At 43.4% G+C, this 27,990-nt stretch overlaps 1 protein-coding gene across 10 annotated transcripts in view; it reads right to left on the minus strand.

The window, feature by feature from the left end:
• Positions 1 to 27,990, minus strand: part of RAPGEF6 (Rap guanine nucleotide exchange factor 6) — a 246,442-nt gene that overhangs the window by 61,016 nt on the left and 157,436 nt on the right. For all 10 annotated transcript variants that reach the window (XM_030573058.1, XM_030573049.1, XM_030573048.1 and 7 more), the window contains 8 exons: positions 15,191 to 15,371; positions 14,205 to 14,341; positions 13,338 to 13,496; positions 12,122 to 12,274; positions 11,390 to 11,554; positions 8,127 to 8,234; positions 7,557 to 7,760; positions 453 to 561 (listed from right to left, as the gene is read on the minus strand). In XM_030573058.1, coding sequence (XP_030428918.1) covers positions 453 to 561; positions 7,557 to 7,760; positions 8,127 to 8,234; positions 11,390 to 11,554; positions 12,122 to 12,274; positions 13,338 to 13,496; positions 14,205 to 14,341; positions 15,191 to 15,371 — 1,216 coding nt within the window. The remainder of the gene's footprint in view (positions 1 to 452; positions 562 to 7,556; positions 7,761 to 8,126; positions 8,235 to 11,389; positions 11,555 to 12,121; positions 12,275 to 13,337; positions 13,497 to 14,204; positions 14,342 to 15,190; positions 15,372 to 27,990) is intronic.

Here is a 27,990-nt window from a genome sequence, read left to right on the forward strand (position 1 = left end):
CACACCCATTATTAAAAGTTTTAAAAAACTCTGATTTTACATCTTTTGCTATTTCTTGTCAAAACAGGCGACAGTGAGGATTTGTGAATACGTGACTTACTGGTTCATAAACTTTGGGTCAGATTATTGGCCCCCTTTCAGCCCCTTTGTGTGAAGGCTCAATAAAGCTGCTTAAATGGTCACATGAGGATTTCCCAGGGAGCACAGAGCTGGTTATAATACCTCAACCCCGCCCCCCATCCCCATGCAGACTCTGGCGTAGGGGGAGTACCCAGGCGAAAAAAAGACATGGGGACATGGTCTCTGTGCTCTGGTGATCATCAACTCCGACAACAGCTCCTTGGGGTGACAGGCAAATGGGTGGAACTTACTGCGGCCCTGAGGACTTCAGGATAGGGAACTTTGTCTTCTTTCTCACATGTAAGGTATATTGACTATGCAAGTCTACTCACCAAAAATGTTTGTTTTTACAGTAATGGAAAGATGAGTATTGTTCCTCAAGATTTCAACAGCTTTTACAAATGTAATGTTCTCAAAGTTCTGTCCATTTACTTCCATTATCTTTTGGGAGAAAAAGAAAAAAAAAGAATTTTTAGATTAAATATCACAAAAGGTTTTCCATTCTCTAAATTTATTTTTAATATTATAAAAAAGATACAATAAATGCTTCAGAAGTTACAATATTGCTACATATCAGAGTGGTATTATGAAAACATGCATTACTAAATATCTTAATAAATTAGCTGCTACAATTTAAATACAAGTATGTCCTATAAACATGTCGGACTTTGTTGCACCCAGAGGGGGAACTGAAGTCTTTTAGTGGCCCAGCTGAAGAGCGAGGGCCAGAAAGGCCCAGAGAAGCAGAGTCTCCAGGGAGGGAGCCCTGGTGGATGTGATCCCACACCAGGGCCAGGACTGCTTGAAGAGCAGGAATAATTTGAGGGAACCCAAAAGGGGCTGAGACACAGTTTGGCCAGGGCAATGTGATAGGCCCTGCTGGACTGATTGAAGAGTGAGGCCCATGATAGAGTCGCAGACCGAAGGACCTTACAGAGGGTAATGAAATAGGCCCCCTGTTGGTCTTATATCCTGCAAGGAGCTTGCTTTGCTTTTATCACCCAGACTGTGAGAGACTTGGCCATAGGACTGAGTCAGCAAAGACCCACCACAAACAGAGTGTGTGTGCAGGCACACGCACTTGGCCAGGGGGCACTCGCGAGAGTGAGTGTACCCCATTACAACCCTTTTTAACAATGTTTCCTAAAACAAACCATGATTGGGATATTTTGGGTTTTTTTTCATATCTATTTTAAAGTAGAAGAGAACTGCAGATGCAAACCGTAAATCCTTAAAATACTACATAGTTTGGTAAACAGTGAGCAAATTAGTAATATTTTAAGTCTTATATTTCAGACAAATGTTATCTGGCATTTACTGTACTTGGTTAAACGAGGAGGGATTTTTATTAAAATTACATCTGAAAAAGACTGTTACCTTTGTAACTGTTGTTCTTCGAGATGTGTTGCTCATATCCATTCCATTTAGGTGTGTGCGTGCAGCGTGCACGTCCGTCGGAAGATTTTTACCCTAGGAACACTCGGTGGGTCGGCTGGGCGCCCCCTGGCATGGCGCCGCTATGGCACCGAATATATACCCCTGCCGACCCGTCCGCTCCTCAGTTCCTTCTTGCCGGCTACTCCAACAGTGGGGAAGGAAGGCGGGTTTTGGAATGGATATGAGCAACACATCTCGAAGAACAACAGTTACAAAGGTGAGAAACCGTCTTTTCTTCTTCGAGTGCTTGCTCATATCCATTCCAATTAGGTGAATCCCAAGCCTTACCTAGGCGGTGGGGTCGGAGTGAGATACTGCAGAATGTAGAACCGCTGAGCCGAAGGCTGCGTCCTCTCTGGATTGTTGCACCAGGGCATACTGGGAAATGAAGGTGTGTACTGAAGACCACGTAGCTGCTCGACATATTTCCTGGATAGGTACTCAAGCTAGGAAGGAGGCCAACCAGGCCTGAGCCCTGGTAGAATGAGCGGTAATATGACCCGGAGAGACTTGCTAGATCATAGCAAGTACGGATGCACGCTGTTACCCATGACGAAATTCTCTGAGAAGAGATGGGTAAGGCCTTTCATCCGATCTGCCACTGCCACAAAAAGTTGGGGCGTTTTGCGGAAGGGTCACGTTCGGTCAATGTAGAAGGCGAGTGCCCTACGGAAGTTGAGGGAATGCAACTGCTGCTCTCTATGAGATGTATGCGGTTTGGGAAAGAAGACCGGGAAGACCTGGTTGAGATGGAAGGCCGAGACTACTTTAGGGAGGAACGCCGGATGTGGATGTAACTGCACCTTGTCTTTGTGCAACACCGTGTAAGGTGGGTCCACTATCAGAGCCTGAAGCTCAGAGACTCTCCTAGCCAATGTGATGGCCACAAGGAAGGCTGTTTTCCATGACAAATTTAGGAGCGAACAGGTCGCCAATGGCTCGAATGGAGGAGTTGTAAGTCTCATCAGCACCAAGTTGAGGTCCCAGGAAGGGGCGGGGCATCGTACTAGGGGGTATAGATGCTCCAAACCTTTGAGGAACCTCGAGACCATAGGGTGGGAGAAGATGGAATGAGTACCTTCTCCTGGGTGGAAAGTAGAAATAGCTGCCAAGTGCACTAGCAATGATGAGATAGCGAGGTCTTGCTGTTTAAGATACCAGAGATAGTCCAATATAGTAGGAATGGGAACCTCCATGGGTGTTACATTCAGTGTTTGACACCAGCAAGAAAATCGCTTCCACTTGGCCAAGTATGTAGACCGGGTGGAAGATTTTCTGCTACCCAGGAATACTTCTTGCACTGGGGCAGAGCAACATAACTCCGACTGGGTTAACCATGCAGGAGCCATGCTGTGAAATGGAGGGATTGCAGGTCTGGGTGGTGAAGCCTGCTGTGGTCCTGCGTTATAAGATCCTGATGAGGAGGCAGAGGGATCGGGTTGGCTATCGAGTGGTTCAGCAACGTAGTGCACCAATGTTGTCAGGGCCACGCAGGGGCGATCAGGATCAGGCGAGCTCTGTCCCTGAGGAGCTTTAAGAGAACCCTGTGCACCAGTGGGAAGCGTGGAAAGGCGTACAGCAGCTGGTTCTTCCATGAGATTAGGAAGGTGTCCGATATCGAGCTCGGGGCAAGACCTTGGAAGGAGCAGAACTTCTGGCACTTCCTGTTGTCGCGGGAAGCGAAGAGGTCTATGTGAGGAAAGCCCCACTTCTGGAAGATGGAATGTAGAATGTCCGGGTGAAGCGACCACTCGTGAGACCGAAAAGATCTGCTGAGATGGTCTGCCAGAGTGTTCTGGACCCCCGGGAGGAACGATGCTACAAGGTCTATCAAGTGGGCTATGCAAAATTCCCACAATTGGATCGCCTCCTGACAAAGGGGGGAGGATAGAGTCCCTCCCTGCTTATTTATGTAGTGCATGGCTGTTGTGTTGTCGATAAGCACTGAAACACAACAACCTTGCAGATGTTGTAGGAATGTCTGGCACGCCAGGCAGACTGCTCTCAGCTCCCGGACGTTTACGTGCAACGCCAGCTCTTGAGATGACCAGAGGCCTTGCATACGATGATTGTTTAGATGAGCCCCTCAGCCTAGAGACGACACGTCCGTCGTTAGGGACACTGAGGGCTGCCTCGGATGGAATGGCAGTCCTGCACAAATCAGGGAGGGTGTTAGCCACCAGCTGAGGGAGTCTAAGATGCTCTGAGGAATGGTGACCACCATGTCTATGGTATCTCTGCCTGGACAGTACACTGAGGCGAGCCAGGTTTGAAGGGGACGCATGCGTAGATTGGCGTGCTTGGTTACAAAAGTACATGCGGCCATGTGACCGAGGAGGCTTAGACAGGTGCAAGCCGAGGTCGGCGGAAAGGTTTGGAGGCTTTTTATAACTGAGACTAGTGCCTGAAACAGGGGCAGTGGCAGGCAAGCTTTTGCAAGTTTGGAGTCTAGAATTCTATTCTTTGAGTGGGCACTAGAGTAGACTTCTCTAGACTGATCATCAGGCCCAGTCTCTCGAATAGGTCCATGATGATGGCTACGTGCCTGATGACCTGGGCCTCCGAGGTCCCTTGAATAAGCCAGTCGTCTAGGTAAGGTAAAACATGTATTCGCCGATGACGGAGGAAGGCAGCCACTACCGCCATGCACTTTGTAAAGACGCAAGGGGCCGTAGAGAGGCCAAACAGAAGGACTGCAAATTGAAAATGTTGGTGGTGCACCATAAACCGTAGGTACCGTCTGTGCGGGGGATAAATAGCAATGTGGAAATATGCGTCCTTCATGTCGAGAGCAGCGTACCAGTCTCCGGGATCCAAGGATGGGATAATGGTCCCCAGGGATACCATGCGGAACTTCAACTTCTTTAAAAACATGTTGAGTCCTCGCAGGTCCAGGATGGGTCGACGACCTCCTTTTGCTTTGGGGATTAGGAAATATCGGGAGTAAAATCCCCTGCCCCTTAATTCCTCTGGTACCTCCTCTATAGCTCCGATCGAAAGGAGCGCACGAACCTCTTGCCAGAGGAATTGCTCATGGGAGGGGTCCCTGAAGAGGAACGGGGAGGGGGGTGAGAGGGAGGGGGCGAAATAAATTGGAGGTGGTATCCAAATTCCACCATGCGTAGGACCCAACGATCCGAAGTTAATTGGGACCACGCAGGGAGGAAGGAGGAAAGGCGGTTGGAAAACTGAGGGGGATCCTGGGGAAGGAATGGTGCTCTGCTCTCGGGCGCACCTTCAAAAGTTTGCTTTCGGGCCCGGCGCTGGTTTGGCGGGACTGGTATTGTGGCCGCCCTGGGACCCAGATTGCCGTCTGCGGTTCCCGCGACCGCGCCTTCTGCCAAAGTCTTGTCGCCGTCTGGGCAGGGGGTAAGGGCACTGAGGCTGGCTACGGAAAAAGACCTTCATTGGGTTTGTGGGGTGTGCATCCCAAGGGAACACACGATCACCCGACTGTCCTTAAAGACTCTGTAGCCTAGGGTCCGTTTTCTGGGAGAAAAGGCCCTGGCCTTCAAACAGCAGGTCCTGGATGGTGTGTTGCAGTTCAGGAGGTAGACCTGACACTTGCAGCCACGAGATCCCCCTCATCATGATTCCCGAGGCCACGGTTCTGGCCGCCAAATCGGCAGCATCGAGAAAGGCCTACAGGGAAGTCCGTGCCACTTTCTTTCCTTCCTCCAGAAGGGCTTGGAATTCCTGGTGGGAGTCTTGTGGGACCAGTTCAGTGAACTTACCCACCGACTGCCAGGTGGTATAATTATATCTACTGAGCAGGGCCTGTTGGTTCGCCACCCTAAGTTGGAGGCCCCCCGCAGAGTAGACTTTATGTCCCAACAGGTCCGTCCATCTAGCCTCTCTCGATTTTGGGGCGGGGGCTTGCTGGCCATGGCGCTCTCGCTCATTGACGGATTGAACCACCAGGGAGCAAGGAGGAGGGTGGGCATATAGTTATTCGTACCCTTTCCATGCTTCTGGCTATAGGAGGGATAGACGCAGGAGATTGCCAAATTGTGTCTGCTTTGGCTTGGATGGAGCGGATAAATGGCAAAGCTACATGGGTTGGGGCATCTGCCGACAGTATGTCTATTACCGAGTCTTCAACCTCCAGGACCTCCTCCACCTGGAGATTGATATTTAAGGTGACTCGCCTCAGAAGGTCCTGGTGAGCTCGGAGGTTGATAGGGGATGGGCCCAATGAGGATGTACTCGTCAGGTGAAGAGGACGGCGACAGATCCGGTACGAGTGGTTCCTGTAGGGACTCTTGGTCAGGCGGTACGTCAGGGTCCGGGAGGACCTGAGGGTCTGGTGCCTGAGGAGATTGATTTGTATCCGCTGGAGGGGGGCGGCTAACAGTGGCCTCTGGTGCGCGATGTTCCGATGGGGCGGAACGTGATGGTACCATGGGTTCGCCTTGGGCCTGGTGATATGCCCAAGGCGTCCAAAAGGACCACTGATGAGGACCTTGGTCTGGACCTTGAGCCTCATGGAGAACACGGCTGTGTGTCTCTGAATTGGCATAGGCGGCACTATCAGTGTGCGATGACTCAGACGTGTGCCGCGATGGCCATGGCGGGGCGGAGACTGTTTGAGGATGAGCCCTGTCTTGAGGGTACCGTATTTCGTGCCACACCGGACAGCGGTACTGGGATCTGTACCGGTACTGAGAGTGTGATAGGGACCTGCGACTGGCGTGGTGCCAGGAGGTCAACTGGGATCTTGACGCCCTATGATGAGAGCGGCTGCGGTGCGAACCAGTGCCTGGAGTATCTGTCCGGTGAGTGGGATCTTGAGTGGTGCTGCGAGTACAACCGGTACCGAGGAGGAGATCGGTACCGGGACTGCGAGTGGCACCTGGATCTGGAGCGGTGACGAGATCGAGAACGTTGGTGAGACCTCGATCTTGAGTGCTGTCTGCCTGTGGTGCCGATGGAAGGTGGTCTTACCATGGCAGGCTTGCCTGTTGATTGAATAACCCGCACCGGCGGTGCCAGGGGTTGAGGCAGGGCGGGCTCCATTAACGCAATCAGTTCCCTCGCTGTAGCAAATGTCTCTGGCGTAGTGGGAACAATAAGCTCTACCGAGGCATGTGCCGGGGAGCTGTCATGCACCGGACTCAACGGCTATTGCACGACCAGAATCAACGGTGCAGAGATTGTCGGTGCCGCGGCAGTTACTGGTGCCAGGCGGCTTGACTTAGATTGCTGCTCAGACTGCGGTGCAGATAGTGGGGCCGCAGGAGCTTTGAGCTCTTTGGCACGCGGGGAGAGGGAGAGGTGCCGGGCCGGTGACGGCTGGTGCCGAGATGTTTTCGCGGTGCCGGCGCTCTCCGGTGCCGATGAGGCACTTCTCCCCGGCGCGGACTGTCCGGCAGCCGGTGCCGAAAGTGGAGGAGTGAGGGCTGCCTCCATTAGGAGCTGCTTAAGGCGAAAGTCCTGCTCCTTTTTCGTCCGCGGCCTGAACGATTTGCAGATCCGGCACTTGTCTGCAAGGTGGGATTCCCCCAAGCACTTGAGGCAGGAGTCATGAGGGTCTCCCGTGGGCATCGGCCGGCGGCAGACTGAGCACGGTTTGAAACCCAGTGAGCCAGGCATGGGCCTTGGCACCGGGTGAGGGAAAGGGCTCATCCCCGACCCTCTGAACTATATACACTAACTACATTTATGAAAATCTATTAACTAGAACTATAGAGAATAAACTATATACACAATAAGTATTAGAATGATTGAAAAGCTAGGGAGGTGGAGATCAGCTACGCTGCGCTCCACTGTTCCAACGACCGACATTGGCGGTAAGAAGGAACTGAGGAGTGGACGGGCCGGCAGGGGTATATATTCGGTGCCATAGCGGCGCCTCACCAGGGGGCGCCCAGCCGACCCACCGAGTGTTGCTAGGGTAAAAATCTTCCGACGGACGTGCATGTGGTGCGCACACATCTAATTGGAATGGATATGAGCAAGCACTCGAAGAAGAACATGAATAATTTTATGCACTTTCTTACCTGATCACCACGCTTAAGTCCAGCTTCTGCTGCTTTGCTGCCTGTTTCTACTGTCTCTACAAAAATGCCAAAACCCTTGTCACTTCCTCCAACTAGACAGAAAAAGAGTGGCGAGTCTCTGGAAGCTTTCTGCAGAGTAATTTGCCTCCACTTTGCTTTGGCGGCACAGGCAATATTCAACAACCTGAGGTGACCCTTCATTTTCTGTAAATCAGAAGACATACACAAAGGAATGCAATGTTTCTTCATCTCAAATTGGAAGAACAACTGAAAAGAACAATGCCACAGAAAAAAGAATCGACGAACTTAAGGATCCAATTCTTACTAAAAAAACAAACAAATTCTGTTCTTTCTTGAAATACCATCAAGGGATAGAAATGAGTAGTTTATACCATTTTACTGTTTGATTCTGTACAACCATATGTACAATTTAGACCAAATAGGACTGTGTTAAAAGCTGAATATAGATGGTCGTCTTCTAGCCCAAGGACTTTTAAAAAGATTCTTAAATCACAGATGATAAAAAAAATCATCACTGGAAAGCATGACACTGATAGTTTTTAGTCCTACCGTATCTTCCAAGTTTTTTTCAAATTCTTCCAGAAATCGTGTCATAGCGGGATCTCCTTCAAAATCATTAAAATGATTATTCACCCACAATAAGACCACTCTGGTGACCTTCAGAAACAAGATAAACATGAGGGTATTTTTTTAGATGGGTTGGTTTTGGAGTTAATAGTAAGGAAAAAGAGAGGATGTACAATGTAAACATATTTGTTTATGTGGATTTAATCTGATTGCCATTCTCTTCTACACTGATGTTACACAGGTTTTTCATAGAAGTAAACCAAAAGCAGAGGTCACTTTTACTGCTTTTAAACCATCCCCGAGTCATTTTCCTCCACCGCACAATTAAACTAATCAGAGAAGGAAAAATCAAATTGGATCTAAGGAGCTGGACTACTATCTACAGTCACACAAAGTACTTTTAGTTTTGCTTAATTCAGAAACTTTGCACTTTTCAAATTGCCATTGTGAATGGTCAATTCTTTAAGCATAATTTCTAGGAAATGTATAGTAATGATAAAACATTACATCCTGAGAACCTTTATCTCCATTTTTTGACAATGCAGTTGACTGTGCTACAGAATTACTATACAACTCTCATAGTCAGCCTGTCAATTACTCAATCTCTATTAAACAAAAGTGCTCAACAATTTCAGCAGTTTCTTTCGTCTAAAAATAAATTACTTCCTATTTTACTTGCTGAGACAGTTTTTTTCCTTTGCAAGTCCACAAAAAAGTTGCTGTATGCAAAAGTGCTTTTAATTTTATGTTGGCAAAAATGTTATCCAACCCAGGTCCTACGCCCATGTCATTTTTAGTATCTATCTCTATATACTCAGCCCATTTTGAAGTTACTCTTTTCATTATGCACAGAAAAGACAAATCTTGAAAGTGCTTGACATGTGTATGACATACCCAGGGCACAATTCAGATTAATGAGTAGCTGTGTCACCCCTGCCTTCTAGCCTGGGGTGTCCTTTACAATGCTTTGCTGCTGTAGCTTCCAGTCTGGATTGCTCACAAACAGCCTCTGGCATAGAAGTCACTTCCAGTTATGTCTGTGTGTATAATGCAGCCAGCACCTACGCTCTTACTAGCTTGAATTATACTGCAGGGTGACCCCAACACACTCCCAGAGTCCCAGATTTTTCTCCTGAAATGTTTGCCCTGTACTGCCCAGCTCTCTCCTGGACAATACAAGTTTAAATAGGTCTGTTATTTCATCAATGGGGATATTATGCACATATTTTATCATCCCAAATGGAGTTTCCCAAACACTTAAACACACTGGATTAAACAAAACAATAAAACAAGTTTATTCACTACAAAAAGATAGATTTTAAATGAATACAAGTAACAAGGTATAAGAGTCAGAAATGGTTACAAGAAAAATAACGAATAAACGCAACTAATGCCTATCTTACCAAACTATGTTAAATTGAAAGCAAAGTTCTTCTCAATACCTGCACTCAACAGTCTTAGTGGCCAAACTTCTTAGGCCAGGACCAGGGGCAGCTCTAGGTATTTTGCCACCCCAAGCACGGCAGGCAGGCTGCCTTCGGCGGCTTGCCTGCGGGAGGTCCCCAGTCCCACAGATTCGGCGGCACCCCTGCGAGAGGTCCACTGAAGCCGCGGGACCAGCGGACCCTCCGCAGGCATGCTGCCGAAGGCAACCTGCCTGCCACCCTTGTGGCAACCGGCAGAGCGCCCCTCGTGGCTTGCTGCCCCAGGCACGCGCTTGGAGTGTTGGTGCCTGGAGCCACCCGTGGTCAGGACCCCTTCTTCTGTTTGATGGCTGCTTTCTTTGTTCCTTCTAGTGCAGTGAATCAGTGGACAAGGAGCAAGAGCAAGAGAGGAGGGGTGCCCTGGGGTGTTTGTCCCCCCTTTTGTAGTGTCAGTCCCCTCCCACTTGGAAAACATTTCCAGATGAGATTCAGGATGACAGGCAGTCTGTGTGGAAGGAAACTCCATGCTGTTTCTGTGCTAAGATGTAGATTTTTTGCCCCACCCCTTTTCCTGCCAAAAAAAATGGCCACTTAGCAAATAATGGCCCATCAACCTTGTTTACACCTGGTTGACATGTCAGCTTGCCCTTTGTCTTTGAGAGACTGGTTTGGCCACTCCCTAGACTTCCCTGGAAAACACTTTTAGTCATGACCTCAGCTTATGTTTATAACTTCACATACAATAAAATACTGCTACGTGCATTTTGCCATGACATTACTGATCAGCAAATTATGAGTTTTTAAATGGTATCTCACATTATACAAAGATTATTACAATAGTGTGTAGGATGTGGACATGGGAGTATATTCTATCACAATATGGAATAGTCCTATCAGACAGACTGCTAAGATCATGTGGCAGTTATTCCAGATGTTCTCTGTGGACAATTTTCACATTTTTAATTAAAAAAAAAAGTAAGACTAATTGTCAAAATGCATGGCACAATAAAGAGAGAAAGAACATGAAACAGTTGAAAAGCAGAGAAAAGCCTCTGTAATTTTAAATACCAGCTCTTTCACTGGTCAACAGGTTTTGTTGCAGGTAAACTCTAGTATATATGAAAAAAGTCGGCTAAGAACATTATTGCCATCTTTTTCAAATAGGCTATGAACAAAAACCATCAGACCATATAAATTTTATTTTGTGTACACGTGCATATTCATACAGAACTTCACTTACTTCCACATATAGAAGTATTGTAATTGCATCAATTGTACCATCCACAACCCTTTTCTGTGGTGGCAGTTAACTTCAGGTGCATGGTTTGTAGAAAGCTGCTTAAATCAAATGCACTTGCCGCCTTAAAAACAATGGAAGATAGGTCCAATGCTGTCATGAAAGCAACAGTGATATGCCCAGGAAATCATGGACATTTAATTGCCCTGAATTACAGGCAAAAATGGGTCTTCTGAGAGGGCTGATTGTACCCAGAATATTAGAGAGTACACCAGAAAATATTTGCTCTGTGTGAAATTTGTGAACAATAGGTCTTGACTTAGATTTCAGATACATTGCTATTTACATAATAAGATCAGCAATTACACATTTTAGAGGCTATGAGAGGCATATCTGAATTTAGAATCAAAACTTACATGTGTGCAACTACGTGGAAGAATACCTTTTTATGCTACTGAAATATATTGGTATAAAAATGTGTATTTTTAGATTATCATGGAACTGCCAGACTTTATCAGCACAAAAAAGGGTTAAAGATTGATAACTTTTCACCCCAAAAGCTAGTCTGTTCATTCGACACCAACCTTATCCCTGAGGCTGTCCACTTTAAACCACTCCAGCAGTTTATCCCCAACTTCCAATGGGCTTGATAGAAATGTCCTGTATGTTAAAAGGAAATCTTCTATATAAGTTGGGTCCACAATAGAATGTTCTTCTATTAAATGCATGATGAGTCGCTCAGGTGTTGCCTTAAAAACAGAAGTGCAAAGGGCTTTCAGGAAGTATCACACAGTATCATCACCCCAGTGATGATATCCAGGCTCTGAACCACATATATTGCACTTTTTTTTTCTTCAAATTATACCGAGTGATTGATAAACGCTTAGAAAGAAAAAGAATCAGTGTATTTAAGTTCAGTTCACATATTTCAACCTTCCTAAACATTTTGTAGGACTATGCACAATCTTGTCATTTATAATAGCATTTTGTTTGCACAATAACATTCCATCAATTCTTTCGTTTGTTTTAAAATCCCTCTTCTAATCCAACACAACACACATTAATGCATGTAAAGACACTAACTGGTGGTTTCTAACATAAAACCAGAAAATCTGTCCTGAACAGATCCTGTTTTATTAATAAGAAGCAGATTTTCTATTTATATAAAAATATAAATCCTTTCTAATCAACTCTCTATTGAGCTGTATTAGGAAAGACAAATGTGAATATATGTTCCAGGTTCCCACTGTATTTTCTGACAAATTAACATTTTTAGAGTTTGACAGGTAGAATATTAAATAAATAAAGAAAATCACCTTAATGACTATATGTCCTTTTCTGGTTCCACTGCGATCTAGCTCTCTGTGCTCCTTTACCATAACAATTTCTCCTTCTTCCTCGACTTTATGAGTGTTTTTTTCCACATGGTTCAGAATACGCCAGTAATCCTGCTGGGCTATACAAACAAACTGACCCAGAACAATATGGGGACAATTAATAAATCTGTAATACATAAACACATCTCCACGCACTAAACCTGGGCAAATGTAATGCAATAGCGATAGCATATCATTTGACATCAGTCCAGTCCTGTCCAGTTCCAATAGATATTAAATTGTGAACAGATTCCAAACGAAATTGATAATCCCTCACACAGTACTACGATGTTACTGTGCAAAGACCAATCTTAAAAGAGAACTTAGCTTGTAAAAAGTGGAAATGATATTTTCTGTTTAACTGTTCTTATAGCATTTCAAACACACACAAATACCATGACCTTAAGTGGTAAATAGTTACTTCAGCATAACACAAAAGTTCCTGTTTCTCAGATGACAGCAATGTACAAGAAAATTGTTCCAAAATAAGAAGGGAGAACCGACAACTAAGGGCTTGTCTATACGGTGTTTTAGTTTGCACTAGAAGGGTGTAAATTCTAGTCCATACTAGCTTATTGGGCACTAACTAACCTGTGTGGAACCTGCTGGCCCACACCAAAAGTTCCCTAGTGTGTGTTAATGTAGCCCTGTAACTTGCACTAGGGAACTTTTAATTAGGGTTGCTGACATTGTATTTCAAAATTAAGGGACCGTTTTTTAGCATCCACATCCTCCCCCTTCTCCCGATGTTATCATCATCATCATCATTATTAATAATAATCAGTACTTACCTACATTCACCAGTGGTATTTCTTGTCGCTTTTTGCAGAACTCAGCAACTCTTGATCTTGTTGTACAGAGAGGAAAACACCCCTTCTAATAAGGGATTGTTGGCAATCCTACTTTTTAATGCATGCAACCCGGGAACACATGGCCCATTTAGTGCACAACATGCTAGTGTGCACTGGAATTTACACCCCTCTATTGCAGACTAAAGAATTGTGTAAACATGCCCTAATTTAACAGAGTGCCCACCCTTCCAACTTCCTTTATTCTATTTCCATTATAAATATCATTATATTAGATGAAACCATATTATCTTTTTTTTATTAACCACTTAAAAATGTGCGAAAATTATACATAGGTATAATCTTACCTGACAGTCATCTACTTTGGTCCTAACCACTCCATTCATGTACTGTTTATCCAAAGAAGGGGTAATCCCAAAACTATTTCCCATACAGAGACTTTCAGTTTTCCCATCTGGATGGCTGATTTCCACGGTGCCGTTTAAAATAACATACCAAGAATCAAGCTAGAATGAATTTAAAAAAAAAAATCTCTCAGCAAGTTCTAATAAGAAAGATGAATCAATGCTTATCTTCCAGAAGTATTTGCTCATGTGGTAGTAAATATGCTTTCATTACAATTTTGCAACATTTCATTCAATACAACATGTCAAGAACTGCTGTTTACTGTCCACTGACTTGTAAGCAGTAAGTGACGGACGAGCCAAAATAAAAAAAAAATTATTTCTAGCTTTGCAATCCACCAAGTGCTAATAATTTCCAAATATTTGCATGTGCTGCCACTACCCTTTTGACAACGAAGCCTATGGTGTGATACTATATTTTTAACATAGGCATTAAAATATGTTCATTGGACACTCAAATTTGCACAAGAGGAGACTTCAGTTAAGCCAGTGGGTAACAATTGCACAAGATCAAAAATATTTTTTAGAAGATTACTTCAGAAAAGGGATATTATTTCCCGGGCAGATAATTTTATTTTTTTTCCTGATAGAAAAGATCCATCCTTTTATGACATTATAAATACATTTTTTGTAAAATAACCCCTAACTACTAGGTAGCAGTACAGAAATAAATTGCAATATACCAGATTACTGTTCAAGTACTATACATACAAATTGTTTAATGCTGTTGTACGTTTAGATTTGAACATATTAAAATCCTGAGTTTCAGTATCATACAGTGCTTAAATTATGTAATGTGCTATAACTTACTTCTTGTCCATCTTCAAGTATGATGGCTCCTGCTTGTTCTACCACTTCAAATATCATAACTGAACAAAGTTCTCTTCTTACAGACATGGTCATGTTTGCAAAGGCTGGGAGTTGATGCATAAATTCCAGTAATTGCTCTATTAGATAAAGGAAACATTGATATCAAGACTGCAAGGCCTGTGCCTCTAAGGTACTATACCCCCTGCAGGTATATTAAACCTCAGAGTTAAACTCACTGAAGGAATTGCTCAGTGGTATTTCAATCACTATTAGTGCCTGTGGCTAAATGAGCACAGCATGCATTTTACAATCAACATTAATAAAAGGAACCTGGCTTTTCAATCTTGATTGTGCTCTGATTGACTATTACGGCATCAATCTAGCTAAGTGTAAAAGCACTGGAACTTTAAGCCTTTAGAAAAGTTATAAAGTACTTTTGCTGAATAATGATTGTAAGACAGATAATATCAATAACATGAAATCATTTTTAGTGTTCACAGAAATAATCAGAGGAAAAGTATAAACCATCTCAATTTTTGTTTTAGTGTTAAACTAATGCCACCTTTAGCCTGGCGCATGCAGAAACCTCTTTTTGACTAGGATTCCTTGGAACTTAAATTCAGCCTCTTTATACTGTGATAATACCACCAGCCCTGCCAAAAATTCCAAAATAAATTTGCCAGTGTCAGGCAGCTAAATTTACTCCCCACCCCACTCCCACATTAGCAAACTGTAATCATTAAAGTATTTAGCAACTCAGTGCTAATATTTTCAAACATGTAGGTTCTCATAATAAATATAAGAAGAGAATAATAGTCTAGTTTAGTTTATAAATTCTTTGGGACAACAAGAGTTGGAAAAAATCTCTGAAAAGCATCATCCATAGTTATGAGGCTATATATTTATTAATAATTATGCACTTACACAGATTTCAAAGAAGACTATTATTTGAGTTATAAAATAGATCATATCAAGATCCTTCTCACCAATGTCATCGTCCGTTTTGTCTGCAGGTTCTTTTTCAAGGCACTCTCGTACAACATCTCGCCCCAGTAATGGATCTGAAGTTCTGTCAATATCTTCATCTTCTTCTTCTTCATCTTCAGAGTCCACAGGTGCTTCTGGGAGACCTGTTAAATCTACATCTCCCATATCACTTTCTGTAGCCTGTAGAAGAGAAATGATCAGGCAGTTAATTCAATTTCTACACAGGTTTAACAGTTTATGGCCTAAGCTTATAGGCCCAGTCAGTTTATACCACAAAAATAAAAAAATATCCTTTGACTAATAATTATGAGCTACAAGTTATGATAACGCAACATGTTTTACCACTTGAATACTTAAGGAAAGATATTACAATGCAATTTACTATTACAGAAAGACTGGTATAAATATCTATCTGGTGCATGTACATGTTTTTATATTTTACATAAAAAGCATACATAAGAGGACAGACGCATTATTTTCATAAATCAGGGATGACTATATATGTTGTCACTCATGAACTGTAGTCGTCCCTGACTTATGAAAACAAAAATAGTATGTTGCACCATACTCTATCTTTGCACATATGCTTATAAATGAGAGAAAACTGTTAAAGTGGAATATACAACCACTGCAATTTTACATGTTGCTGTTTGAACTCAAATTATCTAAATGATCTATATCACAATTCATACAGTTTACTTAGTTTAGTATGTACACATTACACCTCTAGCATTTAGGGCAGTGACGAAGCTCCTCCACTCCTGTCTGTTTCTGGCAAGTCTTTCAATGGGGCACAGCTGGGGAACCATTGAAAGATCATACAGTGTAGTTGGAAGAAAAAGTGCTAGGAAGCTTAGATAGTATAGTTATTGCACAATTTTGGACAGCAGAGTTTAATTTCAATTGTTTGACTATGTTAGAAGAAAAGCAGGAGACACTGGAAATGGTTTAGTTAGGTCGCAACTTTAGTCCTAAATGTCTGGGAGTATCTGGCAAATAAAAGTAAGATAATTCCATAATCATTGTACATATACTGGGGGAAGAGGGAGTGAGCCATCGTGGTCCCCAGCCAACCTACCACTGGGACCTAGCCACTCTCCATCCCCGAAGAGAGGCTACAAAGGAGGGGGTTGGCTTCCTGCCATACCATTCACAGGAGCCACAAATCCCTCATTTTTGCTCTTTTAAAGAACACATCCTTTAAATCCTTTACCAATGCATTTCATCTGATCACTGTTTCTCTTCCCTACAGAGCACCTGCACTGGACATCTGCAGCACACCTACATAATGAATTGCAACACCATAGCCTAAGCCCTTTTTCATGTTTACCCCAAATAAGCCCCCAATCTGATATGGGGAAGATGAAAAAAAAACACCACCTTGGCCTATCCGGCAGGGAGGGAAAAAGTCCTTCACAGACCCCAAGCAAGGAGCGATTAGCATAACACAGCGGATCATGACAAAACCTGGTATTTGACTACCATAACGGGTGGGAGGGTAGGTGTTGTTCCACCTGATATAGGCAAAAGAGGACTTTTCTCACACTGAGTGGAACTAAATAATCTTGCCTCTCTTCTGGACACCAGTGGGGATTGGAGAAATGGGTCAGCATGCTGACCTGGTCTGAAGCTGCTGCAGCAAGTCCTTTTGGCTCTCTTGCCTTTAAAGGGGCCACACCCTTCTTCTACAACACAGACAACGTCCCTCACCACTTCATGTAGGGTGAGGTCATTTAGTGTTCATTCAGTTTGCATATGCACCCTCCCCTCCCCCGTGTCTTCCTCAAAGCTATCCAGCAGTGCGCGGGCAACTTCCCAACCCCTAGTTCCTTCTCCACTGCAAAGCCCCTTAGGAAGAACTCCAAAGTTGAGGGGAGAAGGGCAGGTTGTAAAGCACCCATAGGGGGATGCATCTCGAAGAATCATCATTACTCACAAGGTGACTAACTTCCTCTTTTGTGATATGACATCATCTCATTTTGCCTGATTCTTGCAGTGAGTAACTTCCTCTTCTTCTTCAGTAGTGTCCCTATAGGTGCTCAACTGTAGGTGACTTCACAGCAGTATCCCCCATTAAGGGCTGGGACTTGAAAGTGGAGTCTGTTACTACAGAGTACTGAGGAGCCGAAGATGGCGTAGGAGGCTGAATCTCCAGTTTTTGCATAATGTTCTGCAAAAGCATGGGCAGAAGCTCAAAACTTTGCAGATTGCTGAGACAGGAATGCAACTGAGGTAGAAACTGACCTCATGGAGTGCGTACAGACCCCGGACTAGGCAGCAGGTTATGTCCTTGATAACAGAGGTTAATGCAACCCAAAACCCATTTGGATGGTCTTTGAGCTGATATCACGGTGCCTCCGGATTTTTCCCTGAACAAAAGGAAGAGTTTAGAGGACTTCCTGAACTCCTTAGTCCTGTCCAAGTAGAATGCTAGTGCTCTTCTAACAGCTACCATATCCAGAATTGCCTCCGTTGTCACTTTGTGGTTTTGGGAAAAAACAGGAAGATGGATCTGTTGATTCATATGGAAAGTGGAGGTAACTTTATGCAGAAACTTGGGATGCAGCCTCAATGTTACTTTGTCTTTAAAAAAAGACTGTGTATCGTGGGTGTGCCATTAGGGCCACTATTTCTCCTGTGTGTCTAGCTGAGGTGATGGCAAACAGAAATGGTGTCTTCATGGACAGGTATTAAAAAGAGGAAGTTGCCATGGGCTTAAAGGGAGGTCTAACCAAAGCCCTGAGAACTTGGTTAAGATCCCAGACTGGAGCGGGTGCTCTCACGTGGGAAGAGATTCCCAGTGCCGATAAGGAATCCACGTGTCAGCAGGTGAGCTAACACTGAGTAGCCGTCTGACAGTGGAAAGCCATTATAGCCACAAGATGTACCTTAAGGGAGCTGAGTGAGAGTTCTTACTACTTGAGGTCTAAAATGTAGTCTAAAATCAGAGGAAAGAAAGACAAGGTTGGAGCTATGTACTTAGAATGACACCAAACTTGGAATCCTTTCCATTTTTGTAGGCAAGTATGTCAAGCGGTCGACTTTTGGCTATGCAGCAACACATCTTTTACCTCATCAAGATATTCTGCCTCTAAGTCTTGGAACCAAAAAGGAGCCATGCCTGAAGGCAGAGGACCCGCAGGTCGGGGTGAAGGATCAGCCTGTCGCTTTGAGAGAGCAGGTGGGCAAAGAGGAACTAGAGGACATATTGCCATCTGTCAGATAAGGAAACCAGACATGCCTTGGCCAGTAGGGGGCAATCAGAATAACTCTGGCTTTCTCTCACTGAATTTTCAACAGGACCTTGGATAGAAGAGGAAACAGGGAAAAAACATACAAAAGGTCCTTGTCACATGGGAGGATGAGGGCGTCTCCCAGCAGACGTTTCCCCAGGCTGGCCCTGGAGCAGTAACGAGGGCATTTCTTATTTCAGTAAGTAGTGAAGAGACCTGTAATTAGGGTTCCCCAAAGGGCAAATATGTCTTGAAACACCTCTGAGTTCAGTTACCATTCGTGGTTGTGAGAAAAATTCCGACTGAGAATGTCAGATGTCACGTTCAGTGTTCCTGGTAGACAGACAGCTGAGATAAACACGTTGTAATGGATGCATCAATTTCAAAGTTTGAGTGCTTTGGAGGGAGATATGGCACCCCCAGTGATTTACGTAAAACATACAGGTCACATTGTCTGTCATGACCTTTGTTTACATGTTTTTGATGAAAGGCAAAAAGTCTGCACAGGTATTCTTGACAGCCCTTAGCTCTCATAGATTGATATGGAGGGTGACTTCTGTGGAAGACCACTTGCCTTGAATCTTGAACTCCCCAGCCTATTAAGGAGGCATTCACCATGAGAGTAAGCGTCAGTGGCAGGGGCACAAAAAGAACACCTGCTTGGACACTGGATGGGTCTTTCCATCAGTCCAGGGAATGTAAACTGCTATCACTGCCCTGCGCAGTGATAGCAGTTTAGCTAGTCTGTCCCTGTTTGGGAAACAGACAGAAGTGAGCCACATCCGAAGACACTGCACGAACATCTGAGCATTTGGGGTAACAAAGGTACATTCTGTCTCATGACCTAGCACCTTTTTATGTTTTTGAAGACTGAACATTGATTTACATTATAAGGAATAATTTTGATTGATTAAATCACAATCAGTTACAATTTTATCTTCTCATTCCTAGAACAAAGCATTGTGGTGAGCAATATCAATGTATTGCATTAAATGCTAACCTCTTATATTAGGGCTGTCAAGCGATTACAAAATGTGTGTGCAATTAATTGCACTGTTCAACAATAATGGATTACCATTTAAACAGTTTGGGATTTTTCTAAATATTAAATTATATTGATTTCAATTACAACACAGAATACAAAGTGTACAGTGCTCACTTTATATTTATTTTTTATTACAAGTATTTGCCCTATTAAAAAAAAAACAAAAGAAATAGAATTTTTCAATTCACCTAATACAAGCTCTGTAGTGCAATCTCTTTATCATGAAAGTTGACTTACAAACCTAGAATTGTGTGTCATCAGCGTGGAAGCATGTCCTCTGGAATGGTGGCCGAAGCATGAGGCGGCACACAAACGTTTAGCATAACTGACATGTAAATAACTTGCAATGCAGACTACAAAAGTGCCATGCAAATGCTTGTTTTCACTTTCTAGTGACAAGAAGCAGGCAGCCTTATCTGTAAATGTAAACAAACTTGTTTGTCTTAGCAACTGGCTGAACAAGAAGTAGGACTGAGTGTAGGCTCTGAAGTTTTACATTGTTTTGTTTTTGATTGGTTATGTAACAAACAAAAAAATTTACATTTGTAAGTTGTATTTTCACAACAAACAGATTGCACTACAGTACTTGTATGAGGTGAATTGAAAAATACTATTTTTTGTTTATCATTTTTACAGTGCAAATATTTGTAATAAAAATAATATACACTATGATTTCAATTACAACACAGAATACAATATATATGAAAATGTAGAAAAACATCCAAAATATTTAATAAATTTCAATTGGTATTCTGTTCTTTAACAGTGCGATCAATCAAGATTAATTTTTTAAATCACAATTACTTTTTTTTAGTTAATTACGTGAGTTAACTGCGATTAATTGACAGCCCTAATAAACATTTAGACTTTTATATGCTCCGGATGGGGATGCAGTCTCTGGAGTAGGGCCAAAAATAAGGAGTTCATGGTGCGAGAAGGGGCTCGGGCTGGGGCAGAGGGTTGGGGTGCAGGGGGCAGGGAGGATGAGGGCTCTGGCTGGGGGTGCGGGATCTGGGGTGGGGCTCAAGATGAGGGGCTGGCGGAGCAGGAGGATCTCCGGGCTAGGACCAAGGGGTTTGGAGGGCAGGAGGGGTTCAGGAGTGTAGGCTCTGGGTGGCACTTAACTCAAGCAGCTCCCAGAAGCCACAGCATGCCTCCCCTCCAGCTCCCACACAGAGGGGCAGCCAGGAGGCTCTAAACACCGTCCTGCCCACAGCACTGTCCCTGCAGCTCCCACTGGCTGTGGTTCCAAGCCAATGGGAGCTGCAGGGAAGGCGCTTGGGGCAGTGGCAGTGTGCAGAGTCCCCTCGCTACCCCTACACGTAGGAGTCAAAGGGGGAAGATGCCGCTGCTTCCGGGAGCCACGCAGCACCACAGCATGTGCAGAGTGGGGCAAGCCCCCGCTCCCGCTCCCTAGCTGGAGCGCCAGAGCAGGGCAAGCCCCAGATCCTGCTTCCTGGCAGGAGCTCAAGGACCAGATTAAAACACTTGAAGGGCCGGATGCAGCTCCCTGGACATAGTTTTCCCACCCCTGCATTAACTGCTTTGGAATTAAGCCCAAGTGCAAACTGTGTTTGGAGAGAGTCTGAACAGCACAGCACCTTATTCAATGATTTCTAGCCTTTCTACAGCTAATTAGCCTGAATTTTTATTGTGTTTTTCAACCAGAGCAACACAGATTGTGGACCTCACTTTCCAGTTTGACAAGCTCAAGCTCAAATACTAAAGCTTAAGCATATATGCAGAATAAGGGGAGGAGGTTTGCTTATTTGGTTCTGTTTTTTTCTGATTTAGGTGACAATCAGCCAATAAAAGACATGCAACCCTTCTTTCTATAGGCAAAAGGAAGAAGTGCTAGATTGCATCCAACCGCTTCAGGAATGCATAAGGGGGAGGGACAAGAAGCAATCACCACCTTCCAGATCTCTGAGCAATCCGGATATAATGATAGTCCACACAGACCCAGTCTGAAATTGCCACAACAAGTCACTCTGGCTCTGTAGGGTGACATGTTTGCCTACAAGCCAGACAACAGCCTCCACCACTTAATGTGCGGTGAGGTCATTCCCCAAGGGTAAAAGTGAACTTTCTTTTGTTATGCCCTAGTCTACTATGCCCGTAAACAAATAATTACCTAAGAAATAATAGATGGTTCTTAAACTGTGTCCCAAGGACCACCTACAGATGGCCCACAAAGTCTTCACAGGTTATATAGTGATGGGAGAAAATCTGGGGGCTTTGGACAGCACACATTGAGCTATCTGTAGAAACAGCTGTTCCTGCTGCCAAGAATGATACCACACTGTCAACTTCAAAATTCCTTGATGAACTGTTAAATCCACTAAAATTCATTTATTTTTCAATGAACAGAACGTGTGCCGGTTGCATAGCCTGTGAGCACATTTACATAATAAATACACAATTCTTTAATTTCTGATACATTCAGTGGCAATAATAACCAGTCAAAATGCCACCATCCCATAATAACCAGCAGAATGAAATCACTGACTCATCTCCACAAAACCATTACACAAATAAGGACCTGCAGGATGAGAAGGTGCAAGGAACCCTATTAATGAACTAGCATTTACCCAAGGCAAAAAATAAATAAATAAAAATAAAAAAGGCTTGAGTAAAACCATGGGCATTATACATCATGTCTGGAAGGTCAAACTCTAGTTCTCACAGACAGCAAACTTTAGTTTTCAGTTTTCAATTTTACATAAAACAAACACAACCCTGTAATTACACACATTTATATACAAAATGTACAAACAACAAGGTGACACAACTGCATTTGCAAAAAGCTATGCCCTCCGGATTGACCTATGTTGTAGATCTGGAAGACTCTTAAGAGCTAAAATGTTTAGTACTTTAAACAGACTAGTATTTACTCCTTAAGAGAATAAAATGCATCAGTCTCACAAAGCAGCACCAAAATAAAAATAGCAACTTAATCTACTCTATGAATGATTTAACACTTCATTTCATATTAAGTAGAACTACTGTAAGAGCAACGATTCTAAGCAAATGTCAATTACGAAAAGGTCAGCAGTTGTCACCTTGTTTACCATTGTGGATGAACATTAATTATTAACCAATACTAGATCAATGATAAGAAAAGCCTTCAAGTCCAAACTCCACATAAATTAGTTGGAGACGTATTTATTCTGTTTTTGTTTTTTTACAGAAGCTAGCCTATTCCAGGGAAATAGTCTAAGAGGAATGAAGAAATGGCCTTTCAGACAATCTCCTTAATTCACAATAGTGCCACAGAATGGCGTGCCTTCCTTTTAGCCTGATTTCTTTTAAAAACACAGACTCGAATCTTCTTAAAAACATACAGACATCATCAGTATGTTCCAATAAACTTTTGGAACTTTTAACTCTTATAAAGCATTTAAGTTACGAAGGAACCCTAATATTATTAAAACAAAATATATTTCAGAGGCATGTAGAGCTATTTAGGACCAAAGTTTCAGCTGTCTAAAAACTGTTAGCACATCATGATGCTGCGTTTCAGTCTCCCAATTTGCCAAAGGGGAAAGAACACAGCTTCAGTCACTATCATTACACAGCAGAGATATTTAAAGTTTAAATGAAAACAAGAGGTATGTCAACTCAGCAGGCAATGAGAAAGCAACATAGATAGAACAAGTTAACAACCAGCTCTATTCTCTGAAATGCTGACAGTATCCATGGCAAGAAGGGAAGTATTACATCAAAGCTGTGATCTTGTGGTCCTCAAGAACCAAGGTAAAATGCTATAATAGTTTGTAATTTCTTAATAGTTAAAATATGGAGAGTAAAATCACAGCAATGTAGAAATTATAAGTACCTGATGTTTTTTTTAAGGGGAGGCTAAATTAAGATCAGTAACTTAAAGGGTAAAAAACATTACATTAATGTTTTAATTATTCTAGAACCAAGCCGTACAAATCCAAGAAATTCAGAGTAACATTACACATAACTGAAATCCAGAAAAAGGCTCGTAAATATAGAAATGTATAGCTGAGGCACTCAGGTAACCTTCACTCTGTTCTGTAGTGGCATTATGAAATAACCATTTGATAATGAATGATGCATTTCAGCATTTGTAGCTTCAGATTAGATTAAACTGTACTTCTAAAGAACAGTTTTTCTCTCATATTTTCCCACCTTGTGGTGTCACTGTAGGAAGAAATTCACACTACACATTATCTTTCACACTGGAATGCGACATAGAAGTTCTCAGTGAAAGGCACTTTATACACACTGACTGGTACTCCTAAAGGAATTCAGTGCCAAAAATTTTAAAATTCTAAGCACAATATTATAAAATTCTGCATATTTTGTCAGTAAATAAATGTGGAGGCTCCAGCATGGCAGTGAGGAGCAGAGGCCATTGGCTACATAGAGGTGGGAGAACATCCTGTAGCCTTCCCCCTGGACATGAACTTGGTGGCAAGGCTGCACCCAACCCTGACACAAGGCAAGGGCCAGGGCTAAGCCTGAAACACCCCAGATTCCTGTCCCTCTGTGTCAGGTGCACCAAGACAGCAAGTGAGAGAGACAGTCTCTCACACGCATGCCCAGCCCAAGCTCCCAATCCAGGTGTGGGACAGGCAGGCTCAGCCCAGCAGGATCCAAGTGTGGAGGGACTTAGTGTGTGGGGATCCAGGTGTGGGGTGCAAGGATTGTGTGTGGGGAAATCTGGGTGCGGGCAGCTCCGGGAAGTGGGGGTCAGGGTGCAGGGAATCAGGTATTGGGGGAGTGGGGCTTGGAGAGGCAGGGGTCTGGCTGGGACTCAGTGGAGTCTGGGGGGTGTGTGCAGTGAACTTCTTGGGGTGGCCAGGTGCAGGGAGGGGGGGCATGTTGGGGTTTCATTGTGTGGGGCTCAGAGGATGACCTGGGTGCAGGGATAGGGATCCAGATGCAAGAGTGGTGGGGCTTAGTGGGGGGATCCAAGTGCAGGGAGTGGAGTTCAGCAGCAGGGTTTGGCTGCAAGGGGGTGAAGCTCAGCGGGGTGAGGGTTCAAGTGAGGTGAGCTCGGTGGGGTGGGGGTTCTGGGCATGGCGGGGTTCTGGATGCACAGGGGTTAGGCGGAAAGGGGATCAACTCCTGTATAGTGACTGCTCCCTCTGCAGCTGAGGAGCGATGGGGGCAGGAAGTAGGGGGCAATGGAAGTGGTGCAGAGCTTCCTGAAGCCAAGGGAGGTTTCTGGGGGTTGGTATGACCAAACCCCAGATGCTCCTTGCAGGGGAAGTAGTAGTCCTGTCCTCCCCTACCCCCAGCCCAGCTGGGACTATCAGCTGAGCCTGGTGCAGGGTACGAGCCGCCAGTCGGGGCATCCCCAGCCCCACCATGGTGATTTATCTCTTAGACGGCTGCACCGGGCGCCCGAAACGATGGGACCAGGCTGCTGGTGACAGGCGCATGACTGCTCTTGCGGCTTCCCTTTGCTTCCCTGTTAGAAGTCATTTTTCTGCAGGGAAGGAAAGAAATCTGTGAGAAACATGAATTCTGCATGCGCACAGTGGTGCAAAATTTCTCCACGAGTAGACTAGGTCATTTTCTTAGGAATTAACTTTCAAGGTACGGTCAAAGCTCTTATGGCCCAACTCACTGTAATGTTAGAATCACAACACTGATTGGGAGCACTGCTGCACAACAGCTCTGACAGCCAGCACCAAAAGTGCTGAATGGAAGAGATGAAGATGCAAAGAAAAACAAGGAGAATGGCACAACTAAATGGATAGCAAGAAGGTAAATCAAGTTCTGACAATCAATAATAGTGTGACAGCTTACAAAGGCAGTGCAAGATCTTACATTTGATACATAAAACTCTTATTAAACTAGGAACCAGACTCTTTTCTCAAAGATGATAGGGATCAGTTGGGTGTCCTTGAGGACGTTGTCATACATGACTATTTAACTTCCTCCGTTTCTATCTAAACTAAAAAATTTTGCAAAAAGTACTCCAATGCACTTACAGCAATAGGCACAAGGTAAGTTTTAAGATAAAATTTAAAAACTGCCACTTCATGCAAAATAAATACATTTTAATTAATAGTTTTGAATTAAATTAATCTATGTATTTTCTTGATCTTAAAAACAGCATGCTGCAATCTGTTGACCAACACAGTTTCTGTAGCACTCGAAGCAAGTCAGAACTTATAGATTCATGAATAGCTATATATTCAAAGGGCCAGCTCCTTGACTCTTCTTAAGTTCCCTTTGTGCTGCTTCAGCAGCTCTCAACAGACTTAAGGCTTGTCTTCACTACTAGGGTAAGTCGACCTAAGTTACACTATTCTATTCCAGCTATGTGAATAACATAGCTGGAATCGATGTAGCTTAGGTCAATTTACCATGATGTCTTCACTGCATTGTGTCCATAGGGGGCAGTCTCCCATCAACTTACATTACTCGTCTTGGAGAGGTGGAGCACCAGAGTCGACGAGAGGGCGCTCTGCTGTCGATTTAGAGGGTCTTCACTAGATCCGCTAAATTGACACCCACTGCATTGATTGCAGCAGTATCGATCTCCCTGGTAGTGAAGACAAGCCCTTAAAGTTACCCAAAGAGGGTAGCTGGTGATTCCTGTAGTGTAGGGGTTGCTCCAGGGTGGGCTGGGCACAGGCAAGGTGTGTGTCAGGGATAGGAACAGGCAGAGTTGGAGCACGAAGTGCTCCAGTAATCCTTGTTGGCAGATCAGCTCCTTGAGGGCTATTACCTGCCAGTGTGTGTAAGTGCAGCCCTGAGAAGACAAACTTGGGCCAGTTCAACATCCAGCAGTTCCCAGAATTTGGGGCAGATTGTGGAAGGGGGAAGTACCATAAACAATGCCTACCTCCTCAAGTGCAGTGTTCTGCTCCAGATCTAACCCTATCTCTTCGTCTAGAGAGAGATATCCTAATATTCTAGGAGGCATTCATATAATGTCACTGGTTTTGTTTTCATGTTCTGTTCGCTGCACTGACTAAACAAAACTACAATAGTGAAGTCTGAAATTACAGCAAAAGTAATTAATAACCCCAAACTTTTTAAACAAAGTTAAGGTGTTTGAATGAAATACCCTGTGGCTGTGTGAACTCTTCCCTGCACAAATGGAAAGCTGCTTGTGAACTGTACCCTGCAGTTTTTTCCACAGGTATTGGAAATTAGTTGAGCCATATCTGTTCTCCTGGAGGATTAAATGGGTTAGGTTTTAGATTAAATCTGATTATTTCACACAGCTCTGCTTATCTTTTTGTTCAGGAAGCATTACAAGAAATGAAACACTGAGTTTTATCCACAAGAGAAAGAAAATATCTGGCTGAAAGTTCACCATCTGGTGGGTCTTATTGCTACTATGAAAATGTATACAAATAAAATGAGAACAGTCAGCTGTGGTCATTCATTTGATGTTAGAGACATAGGCACAACACCATGGACAGTCAGTTTGAAAGCTCTGTCTACATCCGTTGTTCTAGCAATGATGGGAAAAAAGTCTTAAATTACTTATTTTCAATTGTTTGTGAAATCAATTAAGGGTTTATGAGAATTTCTCCGACTATATAGCATTAGACAGCAGTAATTTTCTGCTCATCTAGGATTCAACAGGGGAGTGTTCTTTTCCTGTTTAACATCCTGGAGACAGAAATAGCCGGGATCAGCGAAACTCTTTTTCAACACTATCGCATGTAGAAATCTAAGCCATGTTAACAAAACTGCAAAAGAGGTAACAAAATTTTTCACTGTTCTCAATCTCCCTTTCCTTTCCTCTCCTGACCTCTCCTTCTGTCATTAGCATCACACCAACCATCGGAAAGAAATGAAAAAGATTCTATAAACAATTTTACGGTTCCATAAATTAAAATGTTTAATTTCAAGTTTAGTTCACCTTAATCAAACTTTTTGTGTTCAAAACACTACTCTTCTTTTGCTGATGTTACTTTTGTTGCTGAACTTAAAACGTTACCACTACTACACATGGAAAAAAATTAGTATTCACAAGAAAATAAACTGATTTCCAAAGCTCAATATTATTTTACCTAATATTTTCAGAGTGCAAGTTTGTTAAAATAAATTGTTTTCTTCACACTCGCTCAACCAATACAGTATCTTCACATTTTGTATTTATTGTTTTTAAAAGAAACTCTTAGAACTCCCTAACTTAAACTCTTAAATTGGTTACCATTTTTGCATGATAACCATTTAACTACTCCAAATAGCTACTCCAAATTAAAAAACACAGTAAATGAACTAAAAAAGAGCCAGCGTGGCTTAACAACCATGTAAAAGAAGCAGTGAGAGATAAAAAGGCATCTTTTAAAAAGTGGAAGTCAAATCCTAGTGAGGTAAATAGAAAGGAGCATAAACACTGCCAAATTAAGTGTAAAAATGTAATAAGAAAAGCCAAAAAGGAGTTTGAAGAACACCTAGCCAAAACACTCAAAAGGTAAACTTAAAGTTTTTTAAGTAAATCAGAAGCAGGAAGCCTGATAAACAAACAGTGGGGCCCCTGGATGACCAAGATACAAAAGGAGCGCTTAAAGAT

Source organism: Gopherus evgoodei, chromosome 8, assembly GCF_007399415.2.
Source record: "Gopherus evgoodei ecotype Sinaloan lineage chromosome 8, rGopEvg1_v1.p, whole genome shotgun sequence".
In the NCBI taxonomy this organism is placed as follows: Eukaryota; Metazoa; Chordata; order Testudines; family Testudinidae; genus Gopherus; species Gopherus evgoodei.